This window comes from Panthera tigris, chromosome C2 (genome assembly GCF_018350195.1).
Source record: "Panthera tigris isolate Pti1 chromosome C2, P.tigris_Pti1_mat1.1, whole genome shotgun sequence".
Classification (NCBI taxonomy): Eukaryota; Metazoa; Chordata; class Mammalia; order Carnivora; family Felidae; genus Panthera; species Panthera tigris.
The window spans coordinates 149,450,522-149,478,479 of NC_056668.1; the positions used below are offsets into that span (position 1 = coordinate 149,450,522).

Here is a 27,958-nt window from a genome sequence, read left to right on the forward strand (position 1 = left end):
TTGGGTTTAACAGCAGGTGAAAACTAAGCAGAAAGAACACTTGCAGAAGGAGAACTCCGACTCTGAAAGACAAAACCTGCGTATTTACTTGCTTAGATCTGGGAGCCTGACTGCTCACAAAAGGATTCAGAGATGTTTCTTTATTGTCAAGCTGCAACATACATGGTTTAATACAACAAAAAAGCATTTAATCAGGTGAAAAAGAAGCTGAACAATAAACAAATAAACACTCAAAACAAAATATTTTCCATTGGAAACATGTTAAGATGAATACGGGGTTTCGTTACCATCTTACTGCAATTTTCTTGTGTGTTACCAGCCTACATACCCCATGTTCTCTGTAATCATGCAGGTGTGAATGGGAGTTTGAACGATTAAATACATGAAAAGTCCGTTTACTGCAGAGAGTCATTTCACGAGGCAGCCACACCGGGTTTAGAGGACAAAATCACTCAAGAAATTCTCCACGTCTTCGGGTTCGTTTTAGAATCCATGAACCTTAAGCTGTTCCTCCTTGACAATGCCAACCTGCAAGACAAACATAAGAGAATCGCTCTGAGGGATGCAGGACTTCAGCCCCAAGAAAACGCGGAGCCCCGATGATAAAACAATCAGGGTTAACAGTCTGTTGCAACACTGTTCCTCGTGGCGTTTACCGTTAGCAATTCAGTAGACGCTGACATACCTTGACGTGCCCCAAAACTGGCTGTGCAGATACAAGAACGGTCACGTCATTCGAATGACAAAATAAACCAAAAACGGTTCCGCTGCCTTTAAAGTGCCGATACTGTATTTCTCTCTCAGTTAACGGACTTACCTCATTCACGTGATTTTTTTTTTTTTTTTTTTTTTAACGAAGTAGGAGATAATTCACCTTGTCCTTGAATACAATTTTGGAAGCAATCTCAAGCTTGTACATAAAGCACCCAATCACTCACCTCCAGGAGAAACTGGCAAATGTTTTTTCTTTGGTCACCTTGAAGCTGAATAACCTCTCCGTACTCGGGATGCTCAATCACAGTACCATTACAAGCGAATTTCTGGAGAAGGAGATGTGTCACACAATGGAGTCAGATACAACAAGGAGGTTTCACTTTGCCTATTAAGACCAATATACCATTTGAGTAGAGCTGATCGTGTTTAGGAAACACGTTTGGTCTCCCCTACACTCCCAAATTGATTTGCAAGTGAATCAGCAGGAAACATACGGGCAATGATTTTACTTAGAACACCAAGAACTGACTATTCCACATGTCGTTTCTTTTGAAAGCCATTCACATCTCAGTTCGAAATGGGAGGCCACCCATAAATGCCTGGGTGTTAATTACCAGAACCAACAGGCTTTCCCCAGCCGGATCGCTTTCGCCCACACCGTTGGAGTCGAGTAAGGGTGTCCTGCTCGGAAGCGCATCAGTAGCTGTGGCTTAACCTTTCCTTCCCAACACCTTTACCTTTTTGAAAGCTTTCACAAGTTTCTTTTTGTCATAATCATCTGCAATGCCCTGGACAGTAGTCAGTGTCTTTCTGCCGTTCCGTTGCTGGATTCTTATATGAATGTAATCCTCAGTCCCTGCCGGGAGTAAGTCGTCACCCTTAGTTGCATCAGCAAAGGGGTCTGCAAAGGGACACACACAAAAAACGCCAAAGCGGAAGAATTACCTTCCAGAAAGTGATTCCCCGGTGTACGGCCCACTACGATCCAGGCCAGCGCCAAAGAAGGTTCTAGTGCCTCTGCTGTTTTTGCGGGTGGGGACGGGGCGGTGACGGGGGTGGGGCATTACCAAAACCCCCGGGCAAGGTGCTCTCGCAGAAAGAGGCACGTTTGAACGGCCGACGCCCCCCGACATCCGAACAGAAAACGCTATTCCAGGCAGACTTCTCGGGGAGCGTCGTCCTCTAACGAGGGGGGGGGGGGATTTCAAAAACACGATTTTACAGCTACGATAAAGACGTGCGTCATCTCGCCCCCATTCTGATGACAACAGAGGCACTCGAACGTGCCCACCCCAAGCACTTAACCGCGGCCGCGTCTGCAAGCAGCGAAACGGAGAAAGCTACCCACGTCCACGCACAAGCACGAGCACGGGTCTCCCCAAAGGCGTCATTTTACAGATTACTGCGCCCCGCCGGGGAAGCTGGACCGCGGGCCCATGACCCATCGGAGGCCGCGACCCGCGTCTCCAGCCCGACGCCCGCCGGAGCCGCTGGGCATCGGCTCCCACCGGAGCCGAAGGACGCCGATCCCCGGGGGGCCCGGCCCCGCGGCGCCCCGCGAGCGGAAGGGCAGGTCCGGGCGCGGCGGGGGCAGGGCCCGGGGCTCCGCGGGGGGGGGGGGGGGGGGGGGCGGCGGCGGCTGCAGCCGTCCTCGGGGAGGGGGTCGCCAGGGGCCCAGTCGCCATTTTCTGGGCGCCGAGACAAAGCCCCACTCGGGGTGCGGGGAGGGCGGCGGGGGGCGGGGTGGGGTGGTCCTCGGGGCCGCGGGGCGGCCGGCGGCCCCGCCGAGGGCGGGCCGGCAGGCGCGCGGGGGGCAGCGGGCAGGGGGCGGCGGCCGGATCTTACCGAAAGATTGGAGGTTCTGGATAGTGGACATGCGACACTAGTGTGAGGCCGGTGAGGGGATAAAATTGCTGCGGGGCCCGCCCGGATCACCGAGTCTGGAGGCTGCAGTGGCGAGAAAAACGTAAATAACTAAGGAGACGCTTCGCCCCGGGGTTGCGACTCGGCTGGAGCAGCGGCGGCGGCGGCGGAAGCCGGGAGGAGGCAGGAAGAGGCGAAGGAGGAGGCGGAGGAAGAGGCGGCGGCCACGGAGGCGAGGACGCGAGAGAAGAGGCGGCGCTGTGGCTTCTCCCACAAAATGGCCGACGGAGGCTATTTAGCCGCGCCCGCCGCCCCTCCCTCGTGACCCGCCCGCGCCGGGCATCCTGGGACTTGTAGTTTTCTCGAGGCGGCAGAGCCCGTCCAGCCCGGGGCCGGCGGGCTTCCGGGACCGCAACTCCCGGCAGGGAGCACGCCCTCCAGCGCCGGCGGCCGGGCCGGGAGGGCACCGGGGGCTTCGGCGCCGTCGGGGCAGAGCCCGCGGGGTTCGGGGAGTTGGGGGGGGGGCTGTGCACCCCGTGCCTCGCTCGCTCTCCCTGACTCCCCTTCTCTCGCCGTGCAGCTGCGGCGCCGAGGGGTCGGTGCTGGGTGCACAGTCTCCATCACTCACCGTCGAGGCTCGGGGGAATGTAAGTAAAATCGGGGTGCAGGAGCAAAACAAGCACCCCGGCCCTGGTTTGGGACTCGTCGGCCGCCGCTCAGCGCCTCTTGCGTCGCAATTCCGTCCCGCGACTCCGACCCCGGTCCCTGGTCCGCAGCTGTGGGAGCCAGCTCCGAGGTTGGAGGCGAGAGAGCTCCTCCGCCACCCCCACCCCCACCCTCGCCCCGGGTGGGGCCGCCCTCCCGTTCCCTACGGGTGGTTGTCCAAGTCCAGCGTGCATCTCCCGGAGGGCTTGATAAAACACGGATCGATAGCCCCGGGTGCGTTTCAGGGCTGCGGTGTTCCCCGAGAGCCAGCAAATTGGCAAATGTGACAAACTGCCAGGAGACGCAGATGCTACTGGGCCTGGACCACGCTGCACACTCACTGCCCCGCTTCACCGGGGGCCCGGCGTCCCGCGGGGGCCAGGGCTGTGTCATCCGAACGTACCAGAAAAGCAGCCTGTCAGCTTGGGACACAGGACCTTGAACAGGACAGGTGCCAGGCGTAAATGGAAGGCGAGCTTGGCAAATTGACTGATACAGAGTCGGGTTCCAGGACTGTAATATCGTTTCCAGCCAGCTACGGACAGAAAACAAACCTGAGACTTTAGGAATGGGCTCACCCAGGCAGGGGCTCAATTGTCCAACTTGGTTGGCTTTCTGGAAGGAAAGAGAGAGACTAAAATGTAGGGATTCTTAACCTTTTTTTGGTGCCATGGCCGTCTTGTGAGGCCCATGGACCCCTTCTCAGAATAATGCTTTAAGCGCATAAAATAAAACATTGAGGATTACAAAGCAAACTACGCTTCTCGAAATTAAAAACAAACGTTGATAACATAGTATTCTTTACTCACGCATTAAGATCTAGCACCAGGTGTAACGACAACTAGATTTCCAAGAGATGATAAAAGATATTTTGACATAACTGTAACATCAGAAATGTAACATGAAAACACCTGTAACTTCTATTAGTGCAAAGAGACAGGTTCTTCTAATACTATTGTGGTGAATATTCATAATTGGGAAATGCTGAATTTTGCTTAGAGGTTAGCGAAAATGTAGATGTAATCTCTTTTCCCCATCCACGTTTTGGGATTCCCCACAACCCTGCAGTTTTGTCTATGGACCAGGTATTTGTAGACCCCAAGTTAAGAATACCTGGCTTTAATAATCTTTTCTAGTTAATGATGATGGGTACCACTTACTGAGTGCTTACTATTTGTCAGTTGGACTTATATGTAATATTATTACATATTTTCATAGCCATTCTGTGATTTAGTTATAACTATTGAAAAGATGTAGGAATGGAGGCTTTCCTAGGTTAAATAATTTGCCTTAAAAATTCAAATTCTTAACTCTCAGGTATCTTACTACAATTTTGGTCTTCCAATCTTGATGTAAATGAATAATACTTTTTAAATCCAAACTTAGGTAAAAGGTTTTAGAGCTGGTTCCAAAACAAGGAGAATCAGGCATTTTTTTTGGTTGCCCATTTGTTGATTACAACTATGATGGTTTGTGTTCTTTGGTTTTAACACCTCTGTAAGCATGTTTTAAAGTAATTTTTAATACTACTGTAATGAAGCACAGGACATACAAAATGCATATCTCTTTCTGTTTTCTTTCTTAGCCATTTTATATTACATTGTTTCTCAGCAGGAGACAAGGGTGGTTTAGTGAAGAATAAAATAACAAAGATACATAGAGAAGTTAAACACACACACACACACACACACACACACACACACACACACACAGTATCTTAGGGATTTCATGATCATTACCCCTGGGAGAACTCCTTTCTACTTCCTAGTGTTGTGTCAGAGACCCCCAGGACCTCAGAAATCTTTAATAAAAGGCAATCACATAGGTTAGATACAATTATCTTAAAAACTCTTCTGATTTTCTGGTCATTGGTAGGCCTGTTTTAGGCTTACACTGTCTAATACAGGAACCATTTTTCACATGTGGCCACTGGGCCGGGACTTGTAGTGTGGCTGGTCCAAATTCATACATGTTCTAAGTATAAAGTATACACTGGCCTTTCAAAGGTTCAAATTGTTTCCATTTCATTTATTTCCTTTTCCTTTTTAAGATGTGGCTACTAGAAAATTTAAAATCACACGTGGGTCGCTCACTGTTTCTATTAGGGCTGGTTGAGAGTAGAAGGGTTGACCTGTATGTAAAGTTACCATAAAAGTAAAAGGAATAAACTGAAGCATTTAAAAACTACTCTTTTTAGTTCTAACAGGTACTGGCCTAGTTGAACGTGATTATATCCCGCCTTATTTCAGAAAGGATTATAGATCGCCTGCAGGGAAAAAGAATATTGACTAAAGGAATCAGGAAAGAATAGAACAAAGGTAGAATGGTTGAAAAATAAAAGCCCCAAAGCTAAAGTTAGACCCCAGGTCTGGATCTTAACTGGTTAAGACAAAGGGAAAATCAATGAGAAAATTTGTAGGTCTACAGGATGAAAACATACCAGTTGTGCAGGAGGAATGACTTTGCCTGGCCCTGAGCCACACTAGATGTTTCTCTTGGGTCCTCATAAAGGAGACACTGTGATGTAGTGGACAGCATCCCCAGCAGTTTGCCTACCACGAAGACAATGGTGGGTTTTATGCAGCTCTTTTTTATATCTGCTAGTTATGAAGATGTACTGTCTGGTTAGAACCCTGGGTCCTCATCCATCCTTCTGTGGCAGGCGGGTGATAATGCGCCACTCAGACTCCCTGCTTCAGCGTGCATAATTGACCAACAGCCCCAGACACTGGGCTCTGAATTCTACCTTGCTTACTGCTGAGGCCACACTTCCCACCCGCTGCTCCCAGCAGGTGACTGTGCAACAGGGGTGCCGGTGCGGGCTGTTCTCCAGATGTGGGACTCAACTGATGGGCACCTTTCCTCATGGACTCTCCATTGGCCTGGGTGAACTTTCCTAACCTTGGGCTGAGGTCTGAGTCTCTTATTCAACCCTTCTTCCCTCCTCCTTCACAGGGTCACCTCCTCTTGGCTCCTCCCTCTTTCCCCCACACATCCTGCGCATCTAAACCCATCTCAGTGTCTGCCTCTCAGAGGACCCACACTGGTACGCTAACCCCATGCTGGGTGGGACACAAGGTTCAGCTTCTGGGGTCTACTCTCGCACTAAGCTCAGAGGCAACAAGAAGGGACATGAGCGTCAGGCCATCTTCGTGCGATTCCAGCATGTGGTTGCTTGTAGGGTTCCGACTTGCCTGGATCTTCTCTTCTTTCCCTTACCTGCATCGGATGCAGAGATGCAGTCCTAAGGAAGCTACTTAAAGGTCCCTTACAGTCACATGAGCCGATCATCCCCTGTAACAAATTCCTTTCTATATATTTGTGTGTGTTCAACTAGAGAAGTAGAACCGGCAAGAGATACATACAGGCGCCATTCCCAGCCCTGTGTGGGGTATTGCGCGCTGTTCCCCTAACCTTTTGGGTGCTTTCTTCCTAAGCTCCACATGGTTGCCTTATATTCACGTGCTGATCAGTATCCTGCCGATTACTGGAGGAGGGCCCAAGAACTCTTCAGAGTTCCCCCTTTCTCGGAAGCTCTTTCCAGGACTTTTGTCTATGAACTCTAGCTGCCTTGGACTCGTCACTGTTTCTACTTAGCTTAGGGAGTCTGCTGGGCTCTGCCTGTGTTTCCCTCCAAACTCTTTCAAGGCAGTGAGATGCGGTGGTCACAGGGCTCACCTCATTTGTTTTTCATCTTTTAGGGATCGCTATCCTTTGACATAGAGTTTCTTGAAAATCTGTGGTGGCTCATATTGTGTCCTTTGTTTTGGTTATTTTAGGTGGAGAGTAAATTCAGGAAATTCATCTTGGTTGACAACAAAAGTCCACTACATGAATTTGGAATAAATGAATGAGCTTCTCCTTGGCGTCCAGCCTGAGGTTAAACCTTTCGCTGTGAAGGTGTCTGACGCTCGGACGGCACGGTGACCTTGCCATGTGGATGTGCTACAGTGGTGAACACGTATGTGTGTGCAAATTTTCTATCCACCGATGGTGCACATTTCTTACAGTACTAAAAACTGGTCCTTCAGAAGACCTTTACAAATGTGTATTTCTGTAAGTGCTATTTTATAGCAGGGAAACTTTGGGTTGCTTTATGGCAGAGAAATGAATCAGCCTATAAATTACGTTAACTAAATTCCTGTTGTGTTAGTCTGCCCACCTATCCACTTTTATACCTGAGACCTTGAAAATTTTCTTAGTTATTTGCAAGTACTGTGTAGGGAGTTAAATATACTATGAGTATTTGGTAAGTGTGAGTTGACCTACTTTATGGCTAAAAAGAGAAAACAGGGGTGCCTGGGTGGCTCAGTCGGTTAAGTGTCTGGCTTCGGCTCAGGTCATGATCTCGCAGTCTGTGAGTTCGAGCCCGCGTCGGGCTCTGTGCCGACAGCTCGGAGCCTGGAGCCTGCTTCGGATTCTGGGTCTCACTCTCTCTCCGCCCCTTCTCTGCTCATGCTCTGTCTCTCCCAAAAATAAAAATAAAACATTAAACAAAATTAAATAAAAATTTAAAAAAAAAGCAAGAAAGCATATTCTAAACTGAGGCCTGCACTAAATGACCAAAGAAAATTGCTAGTAATATTTTCTATATTCCATGTGGGCCAGGAGATGTGCTAAGCACTTTACATTATTGTTTTACCATTCATAATAATTTTGTGAGGTGGGTTTATTATCCTATTTTACAGATGAGGAAAATGAGTCTCAGGAAGTTGATTACTTACACACACACACACACACACACACACACACACACACATGCACACACACACACAAAGAGGGGTATTCCTTCCTCAGGAGTCTGTAGCCAGTAAACGGCATAGCCAGGATCTGAACCTGGGTTTGTCTGCCTCCAAATTCTATGCTCTTTATCCTATATTCTTACTCCTTTATGGAGGTTAAGCATACACTGTGAGCCACACTATGTGTATTAGTATTTTTACAGGGAAAGAATAGGAAAATGTGGCCAGTTGAAAACATGTAACACATGGACCAGGAAAGTACAGTTCCAGTGGTTGCTGATAGATGCCCTAAAATCGCTCACGAATATAGATGTCACTAAAGCTTGTGTCAAACATACACTAACGCTAATTTTTCATAATGCCAGGGTTTTCGTTGCTAACAAAGCAGGTGTAAAACCACGGTGTTCTCATTCACTGGAAATAAAAAAAGTGATTGGATCTCCTCTTCATGATAACCAAGCTCCTATTTCTCAGTTCCGTGACCCTATCCAAGTTCTGAAGCAGCCCTGAAACTCGTCCCTCCATGAAGGGTACAAGTTCATTGGCCAAGTGATAGCATCAGGCAGCCTGGTGCTGTGACAAGATACATATATTTGAACCAATTAGGGAGTAATTCAGTATGTGCTGGGGGCCCACTCATTATTTTTTTGAACGTGAATTAGTATATTCACTAAAATTGTATAAAATAGACTGAGCCACCCAGGTGCCCCAATACCTCTTATTTCTTTTTTTAAATGTTTACTTATTTATTTTGAGAGAGAGGGCGCACAAGCAAGGGAGGAGCAGAGAGAGAAGAGAGAGAATCCCAAGCAGGCTCCACGCTGTCAGCACAGAGCCTGACGTGGGGCTCGATCTTGTAACCGTGAGAGTTGGACACTCAACCCACTGAGCTGCCCAGGTTCCCCGACAATTGAGATTTCTGTCTTCCCTTAAGAAAAAAAAAATCTACGTTTATTGCTTATCTTCAAAAAAAAAACAAAAAAAGTCAAGGCTGATCTGTAGATACTTCACTTCCGATGGCCCAGGCAGTGGGATGATGTTAATGGAATTGTGATTAAAAACAACAAACAAACAGTGAATTAGGAAAATATTAGAAAGCGGTGGAACCACTCATGACCTGGATTATTCCACTTTAGGGGGCATTTGGGGAAGAGTTTAGTACCGAGTCAAAGAGCGGGGTCCTGGAGGAAGGAATTTGTGTTTTGTATTAAAAAGTTAAAACTGAACCTTTTGGCTTGAGAGAGCATCTGGTGGTACAGAGTTTTTGGCTCCTCTCCTGACTTGGGTTAGTCCAGCGTGCATAATACGTCAGCAATGCCATGCTGTGTTGTTTCGCCGTTCTGTGCCCTGGGATTTGTGGCAGAGATTGTGGGTTGCTACCTAGTATCGTTCTCCCCTTCTTTCTTAGCAGACAAAACCCAGTTTCATTCTGGGTTGCAGCGTGCCCAGCTAGAAGAATATACTCCATTTCAGTTGGCCTTGCTAGATGTGGCCAATGCAGTATAGGCACAAACGTTGAGTGGGCTTTGTAAGAATTCACTTAACGGAAGCCGACTCGGTTCAGAAAAGGGCCCGGTTTGCCCTTCTCTCTTCTTCCTTCCTGCTGCCTCGAATGGAGACGCGATGTTGGAAGTGTGACCGCCATCTTGGACGATAAGGTGACCTCGCCATATGGTTGTGCTGCCGCTGGTGGCTCAGAATGATAGAGGGAGCCTGGGGCCACGGACTGCCTGTCTCTGGTCTTGTTACGTGACAGAAGGAAGCCCACGTGTTTAAGCCTCTGCTATTTTGGGTTTTCTGTTCAATGAAGCGGAACCCAGCCTTCAGAGTGCTGCTGCCCCAGTGGAAACCCTCGGACCCAGGGAAGCTGGGCGTGCACTTTCCCAGTGCCCTGTGTTGGGGTTGTCTGTGGCATGGATCATGCCTTCTGTGCTAGCCTGATCCAGGAGAAGTTGGGCCCGCCCAACGTGGGCTGTAGGAGGATATGCTAGAAACAAACTGACAGTATGTTACATTGTGTCTCCTGACACTTCAGAGGCCACCTGGCCGGGCAGATGTCCATCAACTGTCTTGGGCTCATCACATCTTTGCCATAAACACTGGTGACAGATGGCAGCCTATGGGAGTTTTAAGGGGAAGAGTTGGTGAAATTTAGCCTTGTTTGTTGTCTGCCTTATAAACAACGCGCCTGGACTCTCCCCGTGGAACTGGAAGCAGAGTCCGTAAAGCTCAAGTTTAAAAAGTCTTAAATAAACATTCTTTGGCTTTTTAGAATTTGGTTGTATTTGTTGGAGGGTTGACATCCAGCTGGTGTACGTGACCGCATCCATACAAGTTGTTAAATTATTAAAATACGCCCGTGCTGGTCGGCAAATAGTTACTGCTCAGCCCCCCCAATGCCCCCTCGTCCCTTTGGACCTCTTCGACCATTGCATGAACAAGCAACGAAAACAGCAAAATTTCTCCTGGATTTGGGCCCTCTCCACTTTTAAAATTAGGCATCTGAGCTCACAGTGTTCATTTTGCCAGCAACGTGTTCGTTGCTGCCCAATTTTTGTCAGTCGTTTGATTGAAACACTGTGGAGGGTATTGTTCTAGATGTTCCAGAGTCCAGTCCTGGATCAAATCAGGTCAGCAGAGGAACTGAGAACGGGTATATTGTTTCAGTTTGTTCCTGTCGCCTCCCACCCTCTGCAGAGCGGGGTCTTGCTGAACTGTTTTGGGTGATGTCATCAGCCTGTGCTGAGAGACAGGGAAGGGACCGGCACAAATGACTCTCTCTGTCATCTGTCTTACAGATCGTTGTCAAGCTGTGTGTGTGTGTTTTTTATATCACAGTGTCTATTTATAAGAATCCTCAGAGACTTGCTTCACTGGTTTTAGAAGCAAAACAGTTGTATTACTCCGGGAAAAGTGTGTTTTTTGGGTTTTTTTTTTTTTTTTTCAATCTTACAAACCTGTCTATAAGTGTCCAATTTTCCCTTCTCCCTGTCTTTGTAAGTATCCTTATTACAACCTTTCTGGAATGAAGCAGAGAAGAAACGAAGGGAGGATGGAAGGGAGAAAACACTCAAAAGTTACGGAAAATCAAAGTAGATAGGTGATCAAAGGAACCCAAATACACAGGCATTTTATGTTTTTTTCCTCAGCGGAATTTCAACACGAACTCATCACGGATTTATACCGAGTAACAATTAGGAACTTCACTTTTCAAAGCTGTAAAGTACAAACAGGAAGTACCCGAAGAGGATGTTCTTTCTAAATGCCATGTCTGGGGACACTTCTAAGCTCTTCTTCCCACCATGGTTTTACAAATAACCACTTCAGTACAGTTACGGCCTTTGTAGAATGATACCTGGACACGTTGCTTTCAATCGAAGGTAGGCACAGTAACAGTGTCTCTGTCGGCTTTGATCTGCATTTTGGCAAACAGGGAGAGTGCAGTTAGTTCGTGATTTCCATAAACAAGTAATCTAGGCATATCCAAGCACTGCGTCTTCTGAGATTACTGTTTCCTTTTTTCCTTTTGTTAATAAACTGATTCAAGGGGCGCCTGGGTGGCTCAGTCGGTTAAGCGGCCGACTTCGGCTCAGGTCACGATCTCGCGGTATGTGAGTTCGAGCCCCGTGTCGGGCTCCGTGCTGACTGCTCGGAGCCTGGAGCCTGTTTCGGATTCTGTGTCTCCCTCTCTCTCTGCCCCTCCCCCGTTCATGCTCTGTCTCTCTCTGTCTCAAAAATAAATAAACGTTAATAAATAAATAAATAAATAAATAAATAAACTGATTCAAGTCCAATCCCACGGGGCTCTGGGCCGTCCTGCACCCTACCTACAATTCCCAAGGATTCTCTGGCGGTCTGCATTCTCCTGGCCCTCTCCTATTTTCAGTTCTGACTGGTGGAGTTCTTTGCCCCTCTTCCTCCCTTACTTCCCCAAACAGTGCTAACACAGGGTGATAGCGCCTAGGACGTTTATGGAAAAATTGGAGAGAACCCAAGAGGCTACAGCATTGCACGGGCTGGGGATCAACTTCCAAGTTCAGGGTTAGGCATCATTGCCTCCTGAGACCCCTCCCACTGCCACGTGACTCATCGTCTCCCCGCGTTCCGGGCAAGGAAACCACTCGTCAGGGGAAGGTGAACGTTTTCTGGTACCTTATCCTGCAGAGCAGTTTTAACTGCCTCCCTCAATCCCCCACCCATCTCGGGGTAGAGGCCTTGCTATGCTGGAGTCCCATTGCATAGCAACAGTAGCAAAGGGCGGCAATGTTGTAGGTTACATTTTGCTTTAAGTTCTGGAAAAGCAAATTCTTGGGCAGCGCTCCCTCTCCACCAAGCTGGATCCAGGGATTGTGGGGCCTTATGGTTTGTGGGGAGGAATTTGGAACCTGTAGTAAAATAGACATTCTTATCAGGTATTTTTGGGCTGCTTACAGTAGAGTTTACTAATCAAAAAAGTCCGTTAAAGATCTATAGCAGCGATAGACATACTATGTGTTTGCATTTTACTAAAATAAGTAATTTGATAGTCTTTCAATATTGGGCTCAGGCCTTTTTTTTTTGATGATCGGCTTACTAACTGGAGCTCCCTGGGATCACAAATTCTACCAATAACACACTGGTTACAGTGTCCTCTTTTTGTGTTTTTAACGTAAGCGCTTAAAGAGTATTTTTAAGCTCTCAATGCAAACTCTGTCTAGATTTTTATGACTACTTCCCGCTCACATTTGTTGGTTTTGTTTGTACTTTACTTGACCGTAATTTTCTTCAGCCATTTGCTTTTGTCTCATATTTCCAAATAAATACCCCATGTATTTATCCTGGATGTGACGACCGTCTTTCTGTGTGCACTCACTCGCTCAGTTTTATTATAGTTGAATTAGATAATTGCAATAACATGTAAAACCTGCACAAACAGATTTGGGAGCAAACACGACTGACTCCTGGTGGGCATGCGTTTCACGTGGTGGAGACCCGGCCAGACTGGGCAGCAGCATCAGGGCGGGGTGATCGACGGAAGCAAGGGGTCGAGCAGCTTGGAGAGTTGGTTAGTGAAGGTCCATCATGGGAACGTCTGAGCAGATTCATATCAATAACCAAAGGCCCAAAGGCTCACTCTGTCTACCACATACATGGCTTCATGGATGTAACATCACCTCTCTGAACCTCAGTTTCATCTGTAAATTAATGGGGGGAAAAAGAGTACTTGCCAAAACGACCTGCTAGGAAAATCAAATGAAGCGATGTATGTAAATACGCAAAGCCCTTTTGAAATGGTAAAATACGTTTTAAAAAACAGGTTTTTAAAATTCATTCACAGTAATTGAGAGCTGTGGGGAAATACTTGTCTGGACTCTCTCCCACCTTTTCTTTTGTTTATGATGACCGATATTCATGATTTTTTAATTTACCTGGAGCCTTATTGACATGGAGAGGCTCAGTCACTTGTAAATTGTTGTCCTGAAGATGAGTTGCCTGGTCCCAAATGTAAATACTAGCCTTTCCAGATTTCAGTTTAAGAAATAAATTTGGTTCCAGTTAGACACCAAGACATGTGATGGTTTATCTGGCAGATTTTTTTTTTTAATGTTTATTTATTTTCGACAGAGAGAAAGAGAGAGAGAGAGAGCGCATGAGCAGGGGAGGGGCAGAGAGAGAGGGAGACACAGAATCCGAAGCAGGCTCCAGGCTCCGAGCTGTCAGCACAGAGCCCGACGCGGGGCTCGAACTCACAGACCACGAGATCATGACCTGAGCCGAAGTCAGACACTCAACCGACTGAGCCACCCAGGTGCCCCTATCTGGCAGTTTTAAGGCCACCAAACAGAAGCACGACTTGTTCCCTATATTATCCATATATTTCAATGTCTGAATCCTAAGACTCTAAGCATACAATCATTCTGGCTGAAAATGTCCAAACCAGAGCGTTTATATATATATATTGTTTTATTAAATGAGGCTAAATAAAGCAGGTGATACTCTCTTATGTTTATGTAGCAGGAACTTGAGGCTAAGAGGGGGGTTAAGAATCTTGTTCATGCTCACACAGCTTCAAGGCTGAGACCTGAATCCAGGGCTTCTGATCCAGTCTCATGATGACTTATGCTCTAACTCCCTCGTACTCTTTGGGCAGAAATTGGATAAACATACCTCAGTGATGCACAGAGCTGGAGCAAACGGAAATAATTACAGAATGTCTGAAAAGTCAAGAAACGTAAGGATGAACTCATTTTTAGGAGCATATTAATTACGTTTTCAAATAACATTTGAAATAACATTTGAACTCATTTTTAGAAGCATAGTAATTACATTTTCAAATAACGTTTCAAATACATTTTCAAATTCTCCTAAGATATTTTTTTTGAACCCCCAGAAAACTTTTCTGGTGAAATAACTAAGCTTAAAGCAATAGGTCCAATCTATTTTTTATTTTGAAACAAGTACAATAAATACACTATTTATGTTTCTAGGCCTGTTAGACACCCTCTCATGTCCAGGTCAGGTAGAAAGAGTAAAAAATCTCAACTTACTATGAACACCTGATGTTGTATCAGCAACGTGTGATATAAAGGAAATACTGGAAACATTACTAGGCAGAAGGATTTAATTCTTTTATTTATCACTGAAAATAGAATTCTGTCACAGCAGAACTCATTGTTAGGCGTATTTGCACCGGCCAAAAGTAAAATCATGTCCCCAGAAACCTACTTAACCTACAGTAGGAGCTCGGATGACAGATCATTAATAGTAATCATCATACTAAAAGGTTATACTATCTTTATTTTTTTTTTATTATCTTTCTTTAAAATTTTTTTTTAACGTTTATTTATTTTTGAGACAGAGAGAGACAGAGCATGAACAGGGGAGGAGCAGAGAGAGAGGGAGACACAGAATCTGAAACAGGCTCCAGGCTCTGAGCTGTCAGCACAGAGCCCGACGCGGGGCTTGAACTCACGGACAGCGAGATCATGACCTGAGCCGAAGTCAGATGCTTAACCGACCAAGCCACCGAGGCGCCCCTAAAAGGTTATACTATCTTTAAAGAGAAGGGAATAGTAACTGGCTCAAGATGGTTAACTCGGCATCTTTACCATCAAAAAGTCCCTGAGGGTCTCAGACAAGATATATTTTGGGACAGAATAAATCTGGCACTGGACAACAAGGGTATACTATCTTTGGATCAGACATTTCCTTCCACCTGAAGGAAAAAACAGATGAAAATCAGTTGATGGAAGAAACTGCATATTTAAACACTGGCACCATTGGATTCTTAAAGATCACAGAATATCTTCAAAATTTGGAGATTTTGAACCCCAAATCCTATATTTAAGTAAAAGAATATGTAAGAAAGAAGGCAAAATAAAGGCCCTTTAAAGCATTTTTTAAAATATTCAAGAACTCAGAAAGTTTTCTTCCATAGGCAATATTGATGACACAGAAAAGAAAGATATGGGACAAAAGAAATATAGGTATATAAAGAAATCAGTATTAAAAATTAAAAACCCACAGAAAAGAAAGGCATGGGACAAAAGAAATATAGGTATATAAAGAAATCAGTAAAAATTGAGGTTATGTCTAAATCATACTGGTATGTAATGAGAGTGAAATATTTTATGGGTGATTTCTAGAAGAATAGAAATTTAATGCATTTTTTAATTAAACAAAAGGCAAGGAAAAGGATAAAGTCCAGAAGAAACCATGTAGTAAATTACAAACATTAAGTGGTAACAAATAAAGTACATTATTATCAGTAATCACAAAAAATGTGAATGATATGGGGTGCCTGGGTGGCTGAGTCGATTAAGTGTCCGACTTTGGTTGAGGTCATGATCTCATGGTTCGTGGGTTCGAGCCCCGCATTGGGCTCTGTGCTGACAGCTCAGAGCCTGGAACCTGTTTGAGATTCTGTGTCTCCCTCTCTCTCTGCCCCTCCCCCACTCGCGCTCCATCTCCCTCTGTTTCAAAAATAAATAAACGTTAAAAAGTGAATGATAATATTTTTTGGTTATAATACAACCTCTGGTTTCAATTAAAAGTGGTTTCACAACTTTATCTAGCTTGTAGTTATGACACATTTAAAGTCAAGTGACAGAGATTGAAAAACTTATTGCAAGCAACTGCTAATTGAAAAGTGGGGTGTATATATGTGTATATATACATATATATATGGGCATATACATATATACACATATACATGTATATACAAACCGCAAGATCATGACCTGAGCTGAAGTCAGACGCTTAACCTACTGAGCCACCCAGGCACCCCAAGAAATTCATTTTTCAAAGAAAGCAGTATACATCCAAATTTAGGGAATATAGCCAAAGCAGCATTAGGGGAAAATGCATAGCATTACTTGTACTTACGAGAGAACATGGGAAATACCCGGACTATATTTTCAACTCAAGAGCTAGAAAAAGGACAAAATAAGTCCAAAAATATGGGGAAAATCCCCCAAATCATAAAGAGCAAAGCAAAAGTTAGTAAGTTAGGAAAAGCAAGAGTAGTGATCAGTATAACTTATTGATCAGTAAGAAGCCAAGTTTTGTTTTGTTTTAAAGGCTTTCAAAGTAGACAAACTCTCGGCAGTTGCGAACAAGAAAGAGGAAGAGGGCTTATAAAGATAACCTGGTGGGGCTCCTGGGTGGCTCAGTTGGTTAAGCATCCAACTTTGGCTCAGGTCATGGTCTGGGGTTTGTGGGTTCGAGCCCCACGTCAGGCTCTGTGCTGACAGCTCGGAGCCTGGAGCCTGCTTTGGATTCTATGTCTCCCTCTCTCTCTGCCCCTCCCCACTTGCACTCTTTCTCTTCCTCTCAAAAATTAGCATTAAAAAAAGTTTTGTTTTTTTTTTTTAAAGAAGGAACCTGGCCCAGTAGTTTTTGATGGTCAAGTTCATCACACATCAAAAATCCCATGTTATTTAAAATGGGATTTTTATTTATTTTTTTTTAATTTTTTTTTTAACATTTATTTATTTTTGAGACAGAGAGAGAGAGAGCATGAACAGGGGAGGGTCAGAGAAAGAGGGAGACACAGAATCTGAAACAGGCTCCAGGCTCTGAGCTGTCAGCACAGAGCCCGACGCGGGGCTTGAACCCACGGACCGCGAGATCATGACCTGAGCCGAAGTCGGCCGCTTAACCGACTGAGCCACCCAGGCGCCCCTAAAATGGGATTTTTAAAGCATAGAAAAAGATGGAAACCTTTCTAACTTGTTTTAGAACTCTAAAAGCAAAAGGAATAGTTTATAATAGCATCAAAATAATAAAATACTTAACAACAAATTTAACAAAATAAGTGCAAAACTTATACTTTTAGAACTATGCAATGCAATATTCTTGAAAGACATTAAATAAATGAAGAAACATGTTCATGGATCAAAAGGCTTAATATTGCTAAGGTGCTAATCTCCCCCAAACTGAATTACAGACTCAACACAATATCCATTAAAATTCAAGCTGGCTTCTTTGCAAAAATTGAAAAGCTGATCCTAAAATTCATATAGAAATTTAAGAGACCCAAAATAGATAAAACAATCTTAAAAAAGAACAGCATTGTTGGAAGATTCATACTCCTTACTACAAAGCCACAGTAGTTAAGACAGTGTGGTATTGGCATAGGATAGACATTGTAGGTCAGTGGAATGGAACTCAAAGTTCAGAGAAAAAAAAACAACCCTAAAATTTATGGTCAACTGATTTTTTGACAACAGTGACAAGACAATTCAATGGAGGAAAGAATAGTTTTTTCAAACTATTGGTGTTGGGACAACTGGATATTCACATACAAAAGAATGAAGTTAAACTCTAAATTCACATCATACATACAAATTAAAATGGACAAGAAAGCTAAATGTAAGAGCTAAAACTATAATGTTCCTAGAAGAAAGCATTGTATTGGGTTAGGCGATGGTTTCTTAGGTATGACACCGAAAGCACAAATAACAAAAGAAAAAAGATAAATTGGGCTTCATCAAAATTAAAAAACTTTTGTGCTTGAAAGGACACCGTCAAGAAAGTGAAACAGAAACCCACAGAATGGGAGAAAATATTTGCCAGTTATATACCTGATAAGAGAGTTGTATCCATAATACATAGAGAATTCTTACAACTCAATAATAAAAAAAATAATCCAATTAAAATAAGCAAAAGATTTGAATAGACATTCCTCTGGAGAAGATAACACAGTTGGTAAATAAGCACATGAAAAGGTGCTCAACATCATTAGACATCAGGAAAAGGCAAATCAAAACCACAATGAGATACCACTTCATACCCACTGGGATGGTTACAATCAAAAGGAGAGATAATCATAAATGTTATTGAGGATGTGGAGAAATTGAAACTTTCATAAATTGCTTGTAGAACTACTTGTAGGAATATGGAATGTCTTTTTGAAAACAGCCCGGTAGTTCCTCCAAAGGTTAAACACAGATTTGTAATATGACCCAGCTGTACTACTCCAGGGTAAATACCCAAGAGGAATGAAAACCTGTATGTTCACAAAACATTTGTACATGAATGTTCATAACAGCCTTATTCATGAGAGTCATAAAGCAGAAACCACCCAAATGTCCATCAACTGATGAATGAATACACAACATGTGGTCCCTCCGTGCAATGGATGTTCAGCCATAAAAAGAAGGTTACATGCTACAACACGGATGAACTTTGAAAACATTATGCGAAGTGAAAGAAACCAGTCACAAAAGACCACATATTACATAATCCCATTTACGTGAAGTGTCCAGAATTGGTTGATCTCCGGAGACAGAAAGTAGACTAGTGGTTGCCTGGGGTTAGGAGTGCATGGTAAGGGGAAAATGGGTGGTTGCAGCTAATGAGTATGTGTTTTTTTTGTTTTTTTATTTTTTGTGTTTTTTTTTTTTGGGCGACGAGAATGTTCTAAAATTGATTGTGGTGATGGTTACATCAACTCTGTAAATATATTTAAAAAAAACCATTGAATTCTACACCTTAAATGGGTGAATTGTATGGTAGATGAATTTGGTATCTCTCTAAAATTGTTATAAAAAGGAAGAGTAATCCAAAAAAGTGAACACCAGTTTCTCCTACTTCCTGTCAATACATTGACAGCATTATATTATTAATATAATAAATAATAATAGTAATATTAATTATTAATATTTTATTAATTAATAATAAAAAGAATATTATTAACCCAGACATGCAAGGGTAATCAAGCATAAGTAAATGTACTATTGAAATTACAGTAAAAGACCCAGCATTTAATATATAAGGATTTGAATACAGGATTTTGCCATTTTGGAGGAACAGGGAGACATGTTTACCAACTCTCCACACTGAGGAACCCTCCACACCGCAAGTTTTTAACACATCAGAATGAAGGCTTTTATGACCCATATATAACCAAGACCACTCGTGGGAGTTTCCTTTCAGTTAATAAGGTTGAAGGGGCCTTGGGACACTCAAGGAGGGAATGGAGACTTGGCGATACTCAAGTGGAGATGATGGAGACCCGCATCTGCCAGATGGAGGAGATGAGACCCCTTGACAGCATGGGAAAGAAAGGTCAACATCATAAGTACAATCAGCTAACTTCAGAAAGGCTCTTTGGAAAGCGATGCTGATCATATACATTTGGAAAGTGGCATGGAGGCTGTAACTCCTAGTTAAGCACGTGATGCACCACCATGTTGTAAAAGGAGGGATCGCTCTCTTCCCCAAGACATTGATACATTAAAGAACCCCAGCTCTATGGTCCTCTCAATAAGGTGAAATAAAAAGTGATTTTAATCAATCACCTTGTTCTGTTCTCTAAGGACAGCCCCCCCCCCCCACAACCCCTGCCTGGCTTTGTCCCCAGTATGAGAAGGGCCAAGGACCACAGTGGGGGTTAAGGCCTCATGTTAGATCACCTGTATGTTTTCTCCGAGTGGGATGATGCAGGAGCTGTTGCTTCTAATCTCAAGGATAGACCAGTGACCTTTCCAAGTTCCAGATTTATGCTGATATTTTCATTGTAATAATAGCCTCCCCAAATTCTTTCCACAGCTCACTTCAATATAAGAGCTGCTTAATCGATTCTATTACTCTTTTAACCAAGGCACAAGTTATTTTTTTTATGTGCAACATACCCATATTGTAGTCTGCCCACCAAGGTTTGTAATCCCAGGCCAACCATGCCCTTATGTTACAGGGCTGCACAAGGCTATCACAATGCCGTAGCCACAATGAGACAAACTTGTGGTTCCATGTCTGTATAAAATCTTATTTAACTGATAGCACGCTCTTCATGTTTCATTGGTTCCTTAGGCTTTAGGTCTACTTTTCAAGACTCTTAAATTCAGTCATCTTACTTTATCGGAAATGTTTTCTGTATTTAATGGACTTACAATGCTGGTAAAGCCATCTCACCCAAGATTCATTTTCTCTTTCTTTGTTTCCTTCCTTCCTTCCTTCCTTCCTTCCTTCCTTCCTTCCTTCCTTCCATCCATTCTTTGGACGGGATTGTATCTCATCTAAGCAAACAGCAAAGACATATTCATGTGGCAAAATAGTAATAGCTTGCATTTACTGAATGTGCATTATATACCAGGTCAGGGCTAAGTGCTTTACACAAAATACGTCTGTGTTCATTAGCCAGCCTCATTTTAAATTTGAGACCACAAATCTCAAAAGGGTAGTCTGCACTTCACTTCTTGCTGTACTTCCTGGGATGTCCTTTTTTAACTCTCTACAGTGATGATTTCAGACCTCTTCTCTCTTTGCAAAACCCAACTTCTCCCCGTATATTCATCTTAGCTGATGGCCTTGCGCATACTTTATTGAGAAGATAGAAACAATCAGATGGGAACAAACATCATCCAGCCATGAAATCTCCAAATTTCTTTGCATTTGTACCTCTGCTCTCTACTTTGCCTCTTGTTACAATCGATGTAGAATCCCTGTTTTCCTCTTTTGTCCTTTCTAGGATGTTGGTCCTGGAAGAATCCCCTTCTCTTTATTGTATTTATAATGTCTTTCTCTGTATAGTATTAGTTCTACCAGGATGCAGGTATTCTCTAGAATCTTCCATCTCAAAAAGACAAAAGTAAAAACCTCCCTTGACCTCATTCCTTGTCTTGCCAGGACCCATTTCTCTGCTCTTCCAAAGAGCTGTCTATATTACTCTCTCCACTTGCTCAAGACCTATCTCTCCTAAACCCCTCCAAACAGGCTTCTCTCTCCATCGCACCAAGAGTATACTTGTCCGAGTTTGGTTGACCTCCATATTGCCAGTTGAATGCAACTTCATTTTTATTTTTCCTTACATGACTTCAGAATTTGATGAAGTGAACTACTACTCCTTTCTTCTTTTGGTTTGTAGGACATCACCCTCTCTTGGTTTTCTTCTATATCTTCTGTCACACTATTTCCAGCACGTTTGCTGGCTCCTTCTCTGCTCAGACTATGTCAGTGTGATCATCAAGAAAGGAGGAAAATCCGAAGATGGTGTTTTGGATACCAAGGGAAGGAAGGGTGCATCCTAGAGGCTGGGTGAGGAGGAGTAGTCACCGGCAGAGGACAGTCAAGCCCAGTGGCCTGGCAAAGTCACAGTTTTATTCGGTGGCACGATGCTTTCAGGGTGAGGAGGATAGAGCTGAAATAGAGAAAGTAGCTATTTCCAAACACTCGGGAGACCAGGGAGGGTCTCAGATCATCCACATTTTGGTTATACTAGTTACAGTAATCTACCAGCAAGAAGGAAATGCATTAGAATTTTCCCTTGAGCTAAAGAAGAATGAAGATGGAGAGGAAATTTTTCTGCATCAAAAACATCTTTTTTTCATGTTTATTTATTTTTGAGAGAAAGAAGGAGGGAGAGAGAATGAGAATGAGCAGGGGAGGGACAGAGGGAGACAGGGAGCGGGAGAATCCCAAGCAGGCTCTGCACTGTCAGTGCAGAGCCCGATGCAGGACTCAAACACATGAACTTTGAGATCATGACCTGAGCCGAAATCAAGAGTCGGATGCTCAACGGACTGATGCATCATGCATCAAAAACACCTTTGAGGAAGGGAAACAAAGGTGGGCAATTATGTAAATAAAGGCATTTGACCTTAAGAAGTGGGTAGGACATGGAGAGAGGGTGAGAAAACAGATTAAATAAAACAAAATCTACTCTTTAGTTCAGGGCACCTTAATTCCCTTTGAATGTTAGTTCTCTTTAATGCAGAAACATGAAAATTTGTAGAGCTATCAATAAGGGCCATGAGTTTGGAGGGCAGCATCATTGTTTCTTGGGCTATTCCAAGCTAAATGAAGTACCCCAAGCAATATAACAGACTATTTTCAAGAGCAATTTCCACAGTAAGCACAGAAAGGGGTTCTGTGTAGCTTTTTCTTACAGGGGAAAAAAGAGTGAATATCTTTACTGTCTTAGAAACAGTTGTATTAAAAGTACCCAATCTTATTATGACTTTGTATATGTGCTTGATGTATAGAAATGCCGTTAGTTTCCCCTCTGCAATGTCAGAGGTTCCAAAATAAGTACCCAGTTACAAAAACCAAATCTGGTTTTCATAGCAAACACATATATTTTTCTTTTTTAAAAAAGCTTATTTATTTATTTTGAGAGACAGAGTGAGCAGGGGAGGGGCAGGGAGCAAGGGAGAGAGTGAATCCCAAGCAGGCTCTGCTCTGTCAGTGCAGAGTCCCACGAGGGGCTCGAACTCATGAACCATGAGATTATGACCTGAGCCGAGATCAAGAGTCAGACGCTCGACTGACTGAGCCACCTAGGCACCCCCCTATTTTTTCTATGTAATTGCGTGGTTAGCGGTGGGGACATCACCGCTACATAGCTGGGGTGCTAAGTTACAGGAGTGGTGGGAAAATCAGTTCAAGCAAAAATCTGAGCAAACTTCAGAGTAAAAGCAAGAACTACTATATCCCGTATCTGTTCCATTGTTTCAGCTACTGACCCAACAGCCCTAGCAGGAAATCTGGGGGCCTTCCTGCCTTTCTTCCCTTCTCTCTGCTTTTTCTTCTTGATCCTCCGCATCTGCCTCCAACCCTTGAACACCTGTTTTCAGCCTCACTATTGCCTTGGGCCTGGGTGCGGAGGGGGCTGTGTCGAGGGTGGGTCCCTTCCCTGCCTCTGTGCAGACCCCGGTTCTTGAGTTCGTCCAAGAAAGAATGCAGAGCCAAACTCTCAAGTAAGCGAGGCTTTATTAGAAAGTTCAAAAGCAGAAGTACACTCTCAGGATGGGACAGCAGGCAGGCTCAGAGACGGCAAATGCACCAGGGCTGGGGGGTGACTTCTCTTTTTATGCTTTTGCCTCCATAGCTAGGGCAGTCTCTGAGATTGCTTCCAGTCAACTAAGGGACCCTCCTACTGGTTGGGAGGGGGGAATTTTTGGCCCTATAGGGTCCTTGTCCAAACTGTCATGGCAGCCTTCCCTTCCAAAGGGGAGTCGAAACTACAAAGTAAATGTATTCTAATGAAGCTATAGGTTGCTTTAGGGCAGTGGTTATAGGGAAAGGCACATGTGTGCTCCCTGGGGCTTTTCCTAGCTGTTTGTGTTCTGGATTTTTATTTATTTATATTCGTTTGTTTGTTTGTTTGATTAATGGTCAGAAAATCCTATTCCCTGCTAATATCTAGCTAACTGCCTATTCTATCAGATAGGGAATAAGATTGTGTGAAATTAGAATTTTGGTAGGGAAAGGGGGCTGGCATGGGCTGGCATGTGTATTCTTAAAAAGCACCCCCGGGGATTCTGATTCCCCTCCCCACCACCATCACACTTAAGAACCTGAAGGTATAATACAAATTCGGAAGATCAAAGGAAATACAAGATCTTTCACAGCAGGAACAGATATTCTAAACCCCAGATGCGTCATTCAGGCAAAATAAAGGACAAAAAGGCACCAGGAAGGAGATGTGAGAGAACATGAAATAAAACGGGACAAGCCAGAGACCCAGATTTGAGATATTCAATACTGATCTTTGGCCACCCCTGCACCCCCAGCCTGCCTCTGGGCAATAGGACTCTACCCAGTTCTGACTGTATGTCCTTCTCTAATGGACATGCCAGCGTCATTAATTCTGTGTCTTCCTAGACTGCAGACTGCCAGAGGGCGGAATTACAAATCCTTTACTTTTTACCTATCTGGTGCCTGGCAAAGGGTAGACACTAACTAAACATATGCTGCTGAATTCAGTGAGTGAATGTGTGTTTCTAATCTGCACCTGGATATCTCTATCAAGATGTTCCAAAAGCACCTGATACTCAACATGACCCCAAACTGATCTTTTTATTTGGATTGTGCTTACTCGTGTGCCTCTACTTCCATATTGGTTGGTGGAATGGAGTCGAGCAGTCAGAACCCTGAGGTCTTCTGGTGTGCCCACAACTTGAGTCGTCAGTAGCCACTCGCTTTTTCCTTCTTAAACTTCCTGTTTCCTGAGACATTATTGTCCCCTGGTTTTCCTTCTTTCTGACTGCTCTTCCTCGGCCAATACGGTTCCATAGGTCCAGGCCCTCGGTACCTATCTGGTTTTGTAAAGTCCCCTGGTGACCTCATCCATGTGCACACTTCTGGTTCCATCCATGTCCCAGTCGCCCTCTGATCTCCACCTCCAGCCCTGATCTCTGCAAATGTAGACCCACCTACCTCCTGGACCTCTCCACTTGGCCAATATCTCAAAGTGAACATATCCCAAAAGGAATGCATCTTCCTTCACCATCCGCCAGTTCAGTGAATGGGAGCAACGTTTTCCTTATTTCACACCTCAATCTTTTTTACTCCCCATATCCAACCAATTCCCCAATCCCGTTTTTGCCTCCAAAATGTCTCCTGGATCCACCGAAATTCTCCTTCCTCCCTGCCCTGATCCAAGCTGTCTTGATTTGTTCCTGGACTCTCTGGGAAGTCTCTGAATTAGTTTCCCCATAATCTTTGTCTTGCTGCAATGTATTCCTTATGCTAAAAATCCAGAGCAATTAAAAAGAATAACTCACAAATCTGGGTCACTTCCCTCCCAAACTTTTCAATGTCTTGCCTTAAATCATGGACTAAACGTAGGATTTCACTGTATTGATCCAGACTTGCACATAAATGATATTTATCTGTGATAAATGGGATGGTGGTGGGGGAACATGCAAAATGGTCTGCATAGAGAGGAAGGAGTGAATCACACAACTAGGTGGAAAATGATAGCTTAACAGTGAGTCCCGGCACTCTGCATAGGTGGAGAGGTGTCTCTGGGCAAGTGCTTGGGGCAGAAAGTGGGACAGATTGTATGCCTTGAGTTTTCAGTGGGGCCAAAACGTCACGGAGGCCCGTGGAGCTGGCCAAGCAATCCTGGAGGTCAGAGAGGAGGAGACAGGGCACAGCAGGAGACTGGTGCCAAATGGAAAGTCCACTGTTGGTTGGAAAGAGGACTTTTGAGGAACAGGAATGTCTCGGTGGGATTTTTAGCCATTAGGTGACATGTATATGCCCCCACCTGCTCCCCCACGCCACCCCCAACCTCTGCCAGCTCCTGCTGCCCTGAAGCCCTTCAGTGAGGTCTACTATTTAGAAATGGTGGGTTGTTGTCTTTGTTGTTGTTTTAAATGCAAATGGCGACGGGCTTAAATTTCCTCTCTGGATTGTTGCAGTGCGAAACAGAGCCTGCAGCAGGGAAGCAGAGATCAGAAACCACAGATCTTCAAAAGGACAAACTCACAGACTTTGGGGAAAGGCTTTGGGCTTTACAGGAAATAGAATTAAGGGTTTGAACCAGTATAGGTTTGAACCTAGATTTTGAGTGGCACCCCCCTCCAACAACCTGGGTTACACTAGGATTCTCCTAGGCTGCGAGGGATCCGGCGCCATCAGAGAGGAGGTGACACTTGAGCATAGCCTTCTTAAAGAATAGGTAGGGATTTTCCCAGTCAGAGGGAGGCATTCCAGAGGATTGAATATGATGTGGGAAGACACAGAGTTGAGAAAGGTCTTCGCTTTAATGGCTTGTGACCCACAAAGGGTAAATGGGACCCTACCAGGAGCTGTGGTCCAGAATTCCCATCTGGTACAGCCCAGCTCTGACAATGCCTGAAACGGGCTTTCTAACCACATTGTAGATCTATTATTTCAACATTAGCCAAGATGTTTATTTTCCCCTGCAATCAAAGACAGAGTGGAGGCCAGTAGAGCAGAATCCTAACTCCTTCGAGTCAAGAAGGACTTACTTATTATTCTTTTGTCATCAGACAGTTCAACAATCGACGGGCACCAAGCTGACATTTGGCCGAGTGACATCAGCAGAGCTGTTGAACCTCAGATAGTCAGCATTTCAATAGCCCGTGGTCACTAGGAAGAATCGCTGCTGGGCACAGCAAAAGCAAAAACAGTGTCATTCAAAGACAAAAAAGAACCTCAACTCTGCCAGACTGAGGAGAGCAAACCCATTCATCACCAGGATGGTCCTACAAAGACCCACATTACAAATGGGGTGGAAATGCTCATTCACAGTCTGTTCCCGGTGGAGCATTCACGACACATGGTCTACATTTCTCAGGGCAAAGAATGCTTGTCCAGCCTTCCCCTTTTAAAGACTGGCCCGTCCTCAAAGACGGCAATCTTTTTCTGACTTCTGAGTGCGTTTGTCATGAAATGAATAAAACAGAAGGGAAGAATAAACCAGGAAAGACAGGCTTGAAAGTGCCAAGTTATTGTCATTACCAGAAAACAGGGGGGGCGTGTTGGAGACGGAAGTGCGACAAAAAATCCTACCCCGACTGCCTGCAAACTGCTCTTTTAGCTTCCATTAAGTAATGGCCATATTGCTCAATGAATGAGGACGGCAATTACGTGCCTTCGCGTCCTGTCATCCTAACACCCCATGGCTGTGGCACACCCTGGCTCTGGGCCAGCATCACTTTTTCATTTGATCACACAGCACACGGGGAAGAAGGTGGCTCTCGCGGTCCTCAGGCCACAAGGCTCTCAGGTCTCGCAGACCTTCCTGAGCAAGCACAGACTGAGAACTTGGCAGACTTGACGGGGAAGGGCCAAGGGAATACTCTCCAAATTGCTCTGCTCAGAGCAGAGTACAGCCTCTCCTGGACTCACGCGAGATCTTAAGAGATGGCAGATGTACGGATGTTCGGTGCCCTTTTCCTGTGCAAGTAGACTTCCTGGAGGTCCTTAGGTTGCTGGGCTTGTGAACGGCTGAGCCTGCCTGGCTGGAGGGCTTTGGGGGCTATAAACCGGAGGGACGCAGAACGGGATAGAGGAGAGGCTGTTACACCTGCCTCACAGTGCCACGTGGCTCTTACCTCTGCTAGCAGAGATTTAACTTGGGTCCACTTCAGAGAGCCACAAGGACACTTGATTGGAAATCCCCACACCTCAAGGCTGCCTCCTGGGTTGCTTCTGGGCAAAAATGCCCTGATGTCCTTTAGAAGCTCAGTCGAGATGGCTGGCCAGGAAGTAGACATTCCCTCCCTGGGCTGGGGGGGTGGGGGGAGAGCAAGGAAGGCAAGACTGACCGAAAGCTTTTCTCTGAAGGGTTGGAGGGACACTCATCCCAGGCAAACCAATAGATTGGGGCTCTCAGGATGACCTCCCCACCTCTGCCCTGCTTTCCGCTGCCCTTCAAGCCCTGGGTCATGTCTTGAGAGTTAGCACGGTCCCTGACAGGGCAGGGGTGGGGACTACCTGGAAGGGGAATTTGAGTCATGAGAAGCGTACTGGGTGTTCTAGTTCGTGGGTGGTCTCCAAACCTTTTTGGCTACATATGCCATGAGTAAAAACTGTTTGATGATGCGTGCTCAAAAGATGTAGTTTCATTTATAAATTATTTACATGTACTGTCATCTATCATGTATTTAATATTGGTAAACTTGCTTCCAGATAAAAAATAAGTATAAATAGAAGTTCTAGTATTTTCTTTCACCTGTCCGCAGTTGACCACATTC

At 44.6% G+C, this 27,958-nt stretch overlaps 1 protein-coding gene and 1 long non-coding RNA gene across 5 annotated transcripts; one reads left to right on the top strand and one right to left on the bottom strand.

Moving 5' to 3' along the window:
* Positions 1-125: 125 nt before the first annotated feature.
* EIF1B (eukaryotic translation initiation factor 1B) lies at positions 126-2,781 on the bottom strand. The gene is made up of 4 exons (XM_042957166.1): positions 2,560-2,781; positions 1,452-1,615; positions 939-1,040; positions 126-528 (listed from the first exon to the last, which is right to left on the bottom strand). Exons 1-4 carry the CDS (start codon positions 2,588-2,590, stop codon positions 484-486), a joined length of 342 nt encoding a protein of 113 aa, XP_042813100.1. The 5' UTR covers positions 2,591-2,781; the 3' UTR covers positions 126-483.
* On the top strand, positions 2,074-27,141 carry LOC122230748. Of its 4 annotated transcripts, XR_006207818.1 has the most exons (4): positions 5,858-6,074; positions 7,062-7,243; positions 11,174-11,404; positions 26,249-27,141. It is a non-coding gene; the product is annotated as an uncharacterized LOC122230748 (long non-coding RNA). The 4 variants fall into 4 exon arrangements; XR_006207819.1 differs by lacking the exons at positions 5,858-6,074; positions 26,249-27,141 and adding an exon at positions 2,074-2,287 and having other exon boundaries at positions 11,174-11,576; XR_006207817.1 differs by lacking the exon at positions 26,249-27,141 and having other exon boundaries at positions 7,062-7,338; positions 11,174-11,576.
* The last annotated feature ends 817 nt before the right edge of the window (positions 27,142-27,958 follow it).

Excerpts from the sequence above, each read along its gene's own strand:
- EIF1B (XM_042957166.1), bottom strand. The coding sequence starts at position 2,590 with ATGTCCACTATCCAGAACCTCCAATCTTTCG. Across the intron at positions 1,041-1,451 it reads TTGTGAAAGCTTTCAAAAAG|AAATTCGCTTGTAATGGTAC; the intron begins GTAAAGGTGTTG and ends CTCCTTCTCCAG. Across the intron at positions 529-938 it reads TTTGCCAGTTTCTCCTGGAG|GTTGGCATTGTCAAGGAGGA; the intron begins GTGAGTGATTGG and ends TTTGTCTTGCAG.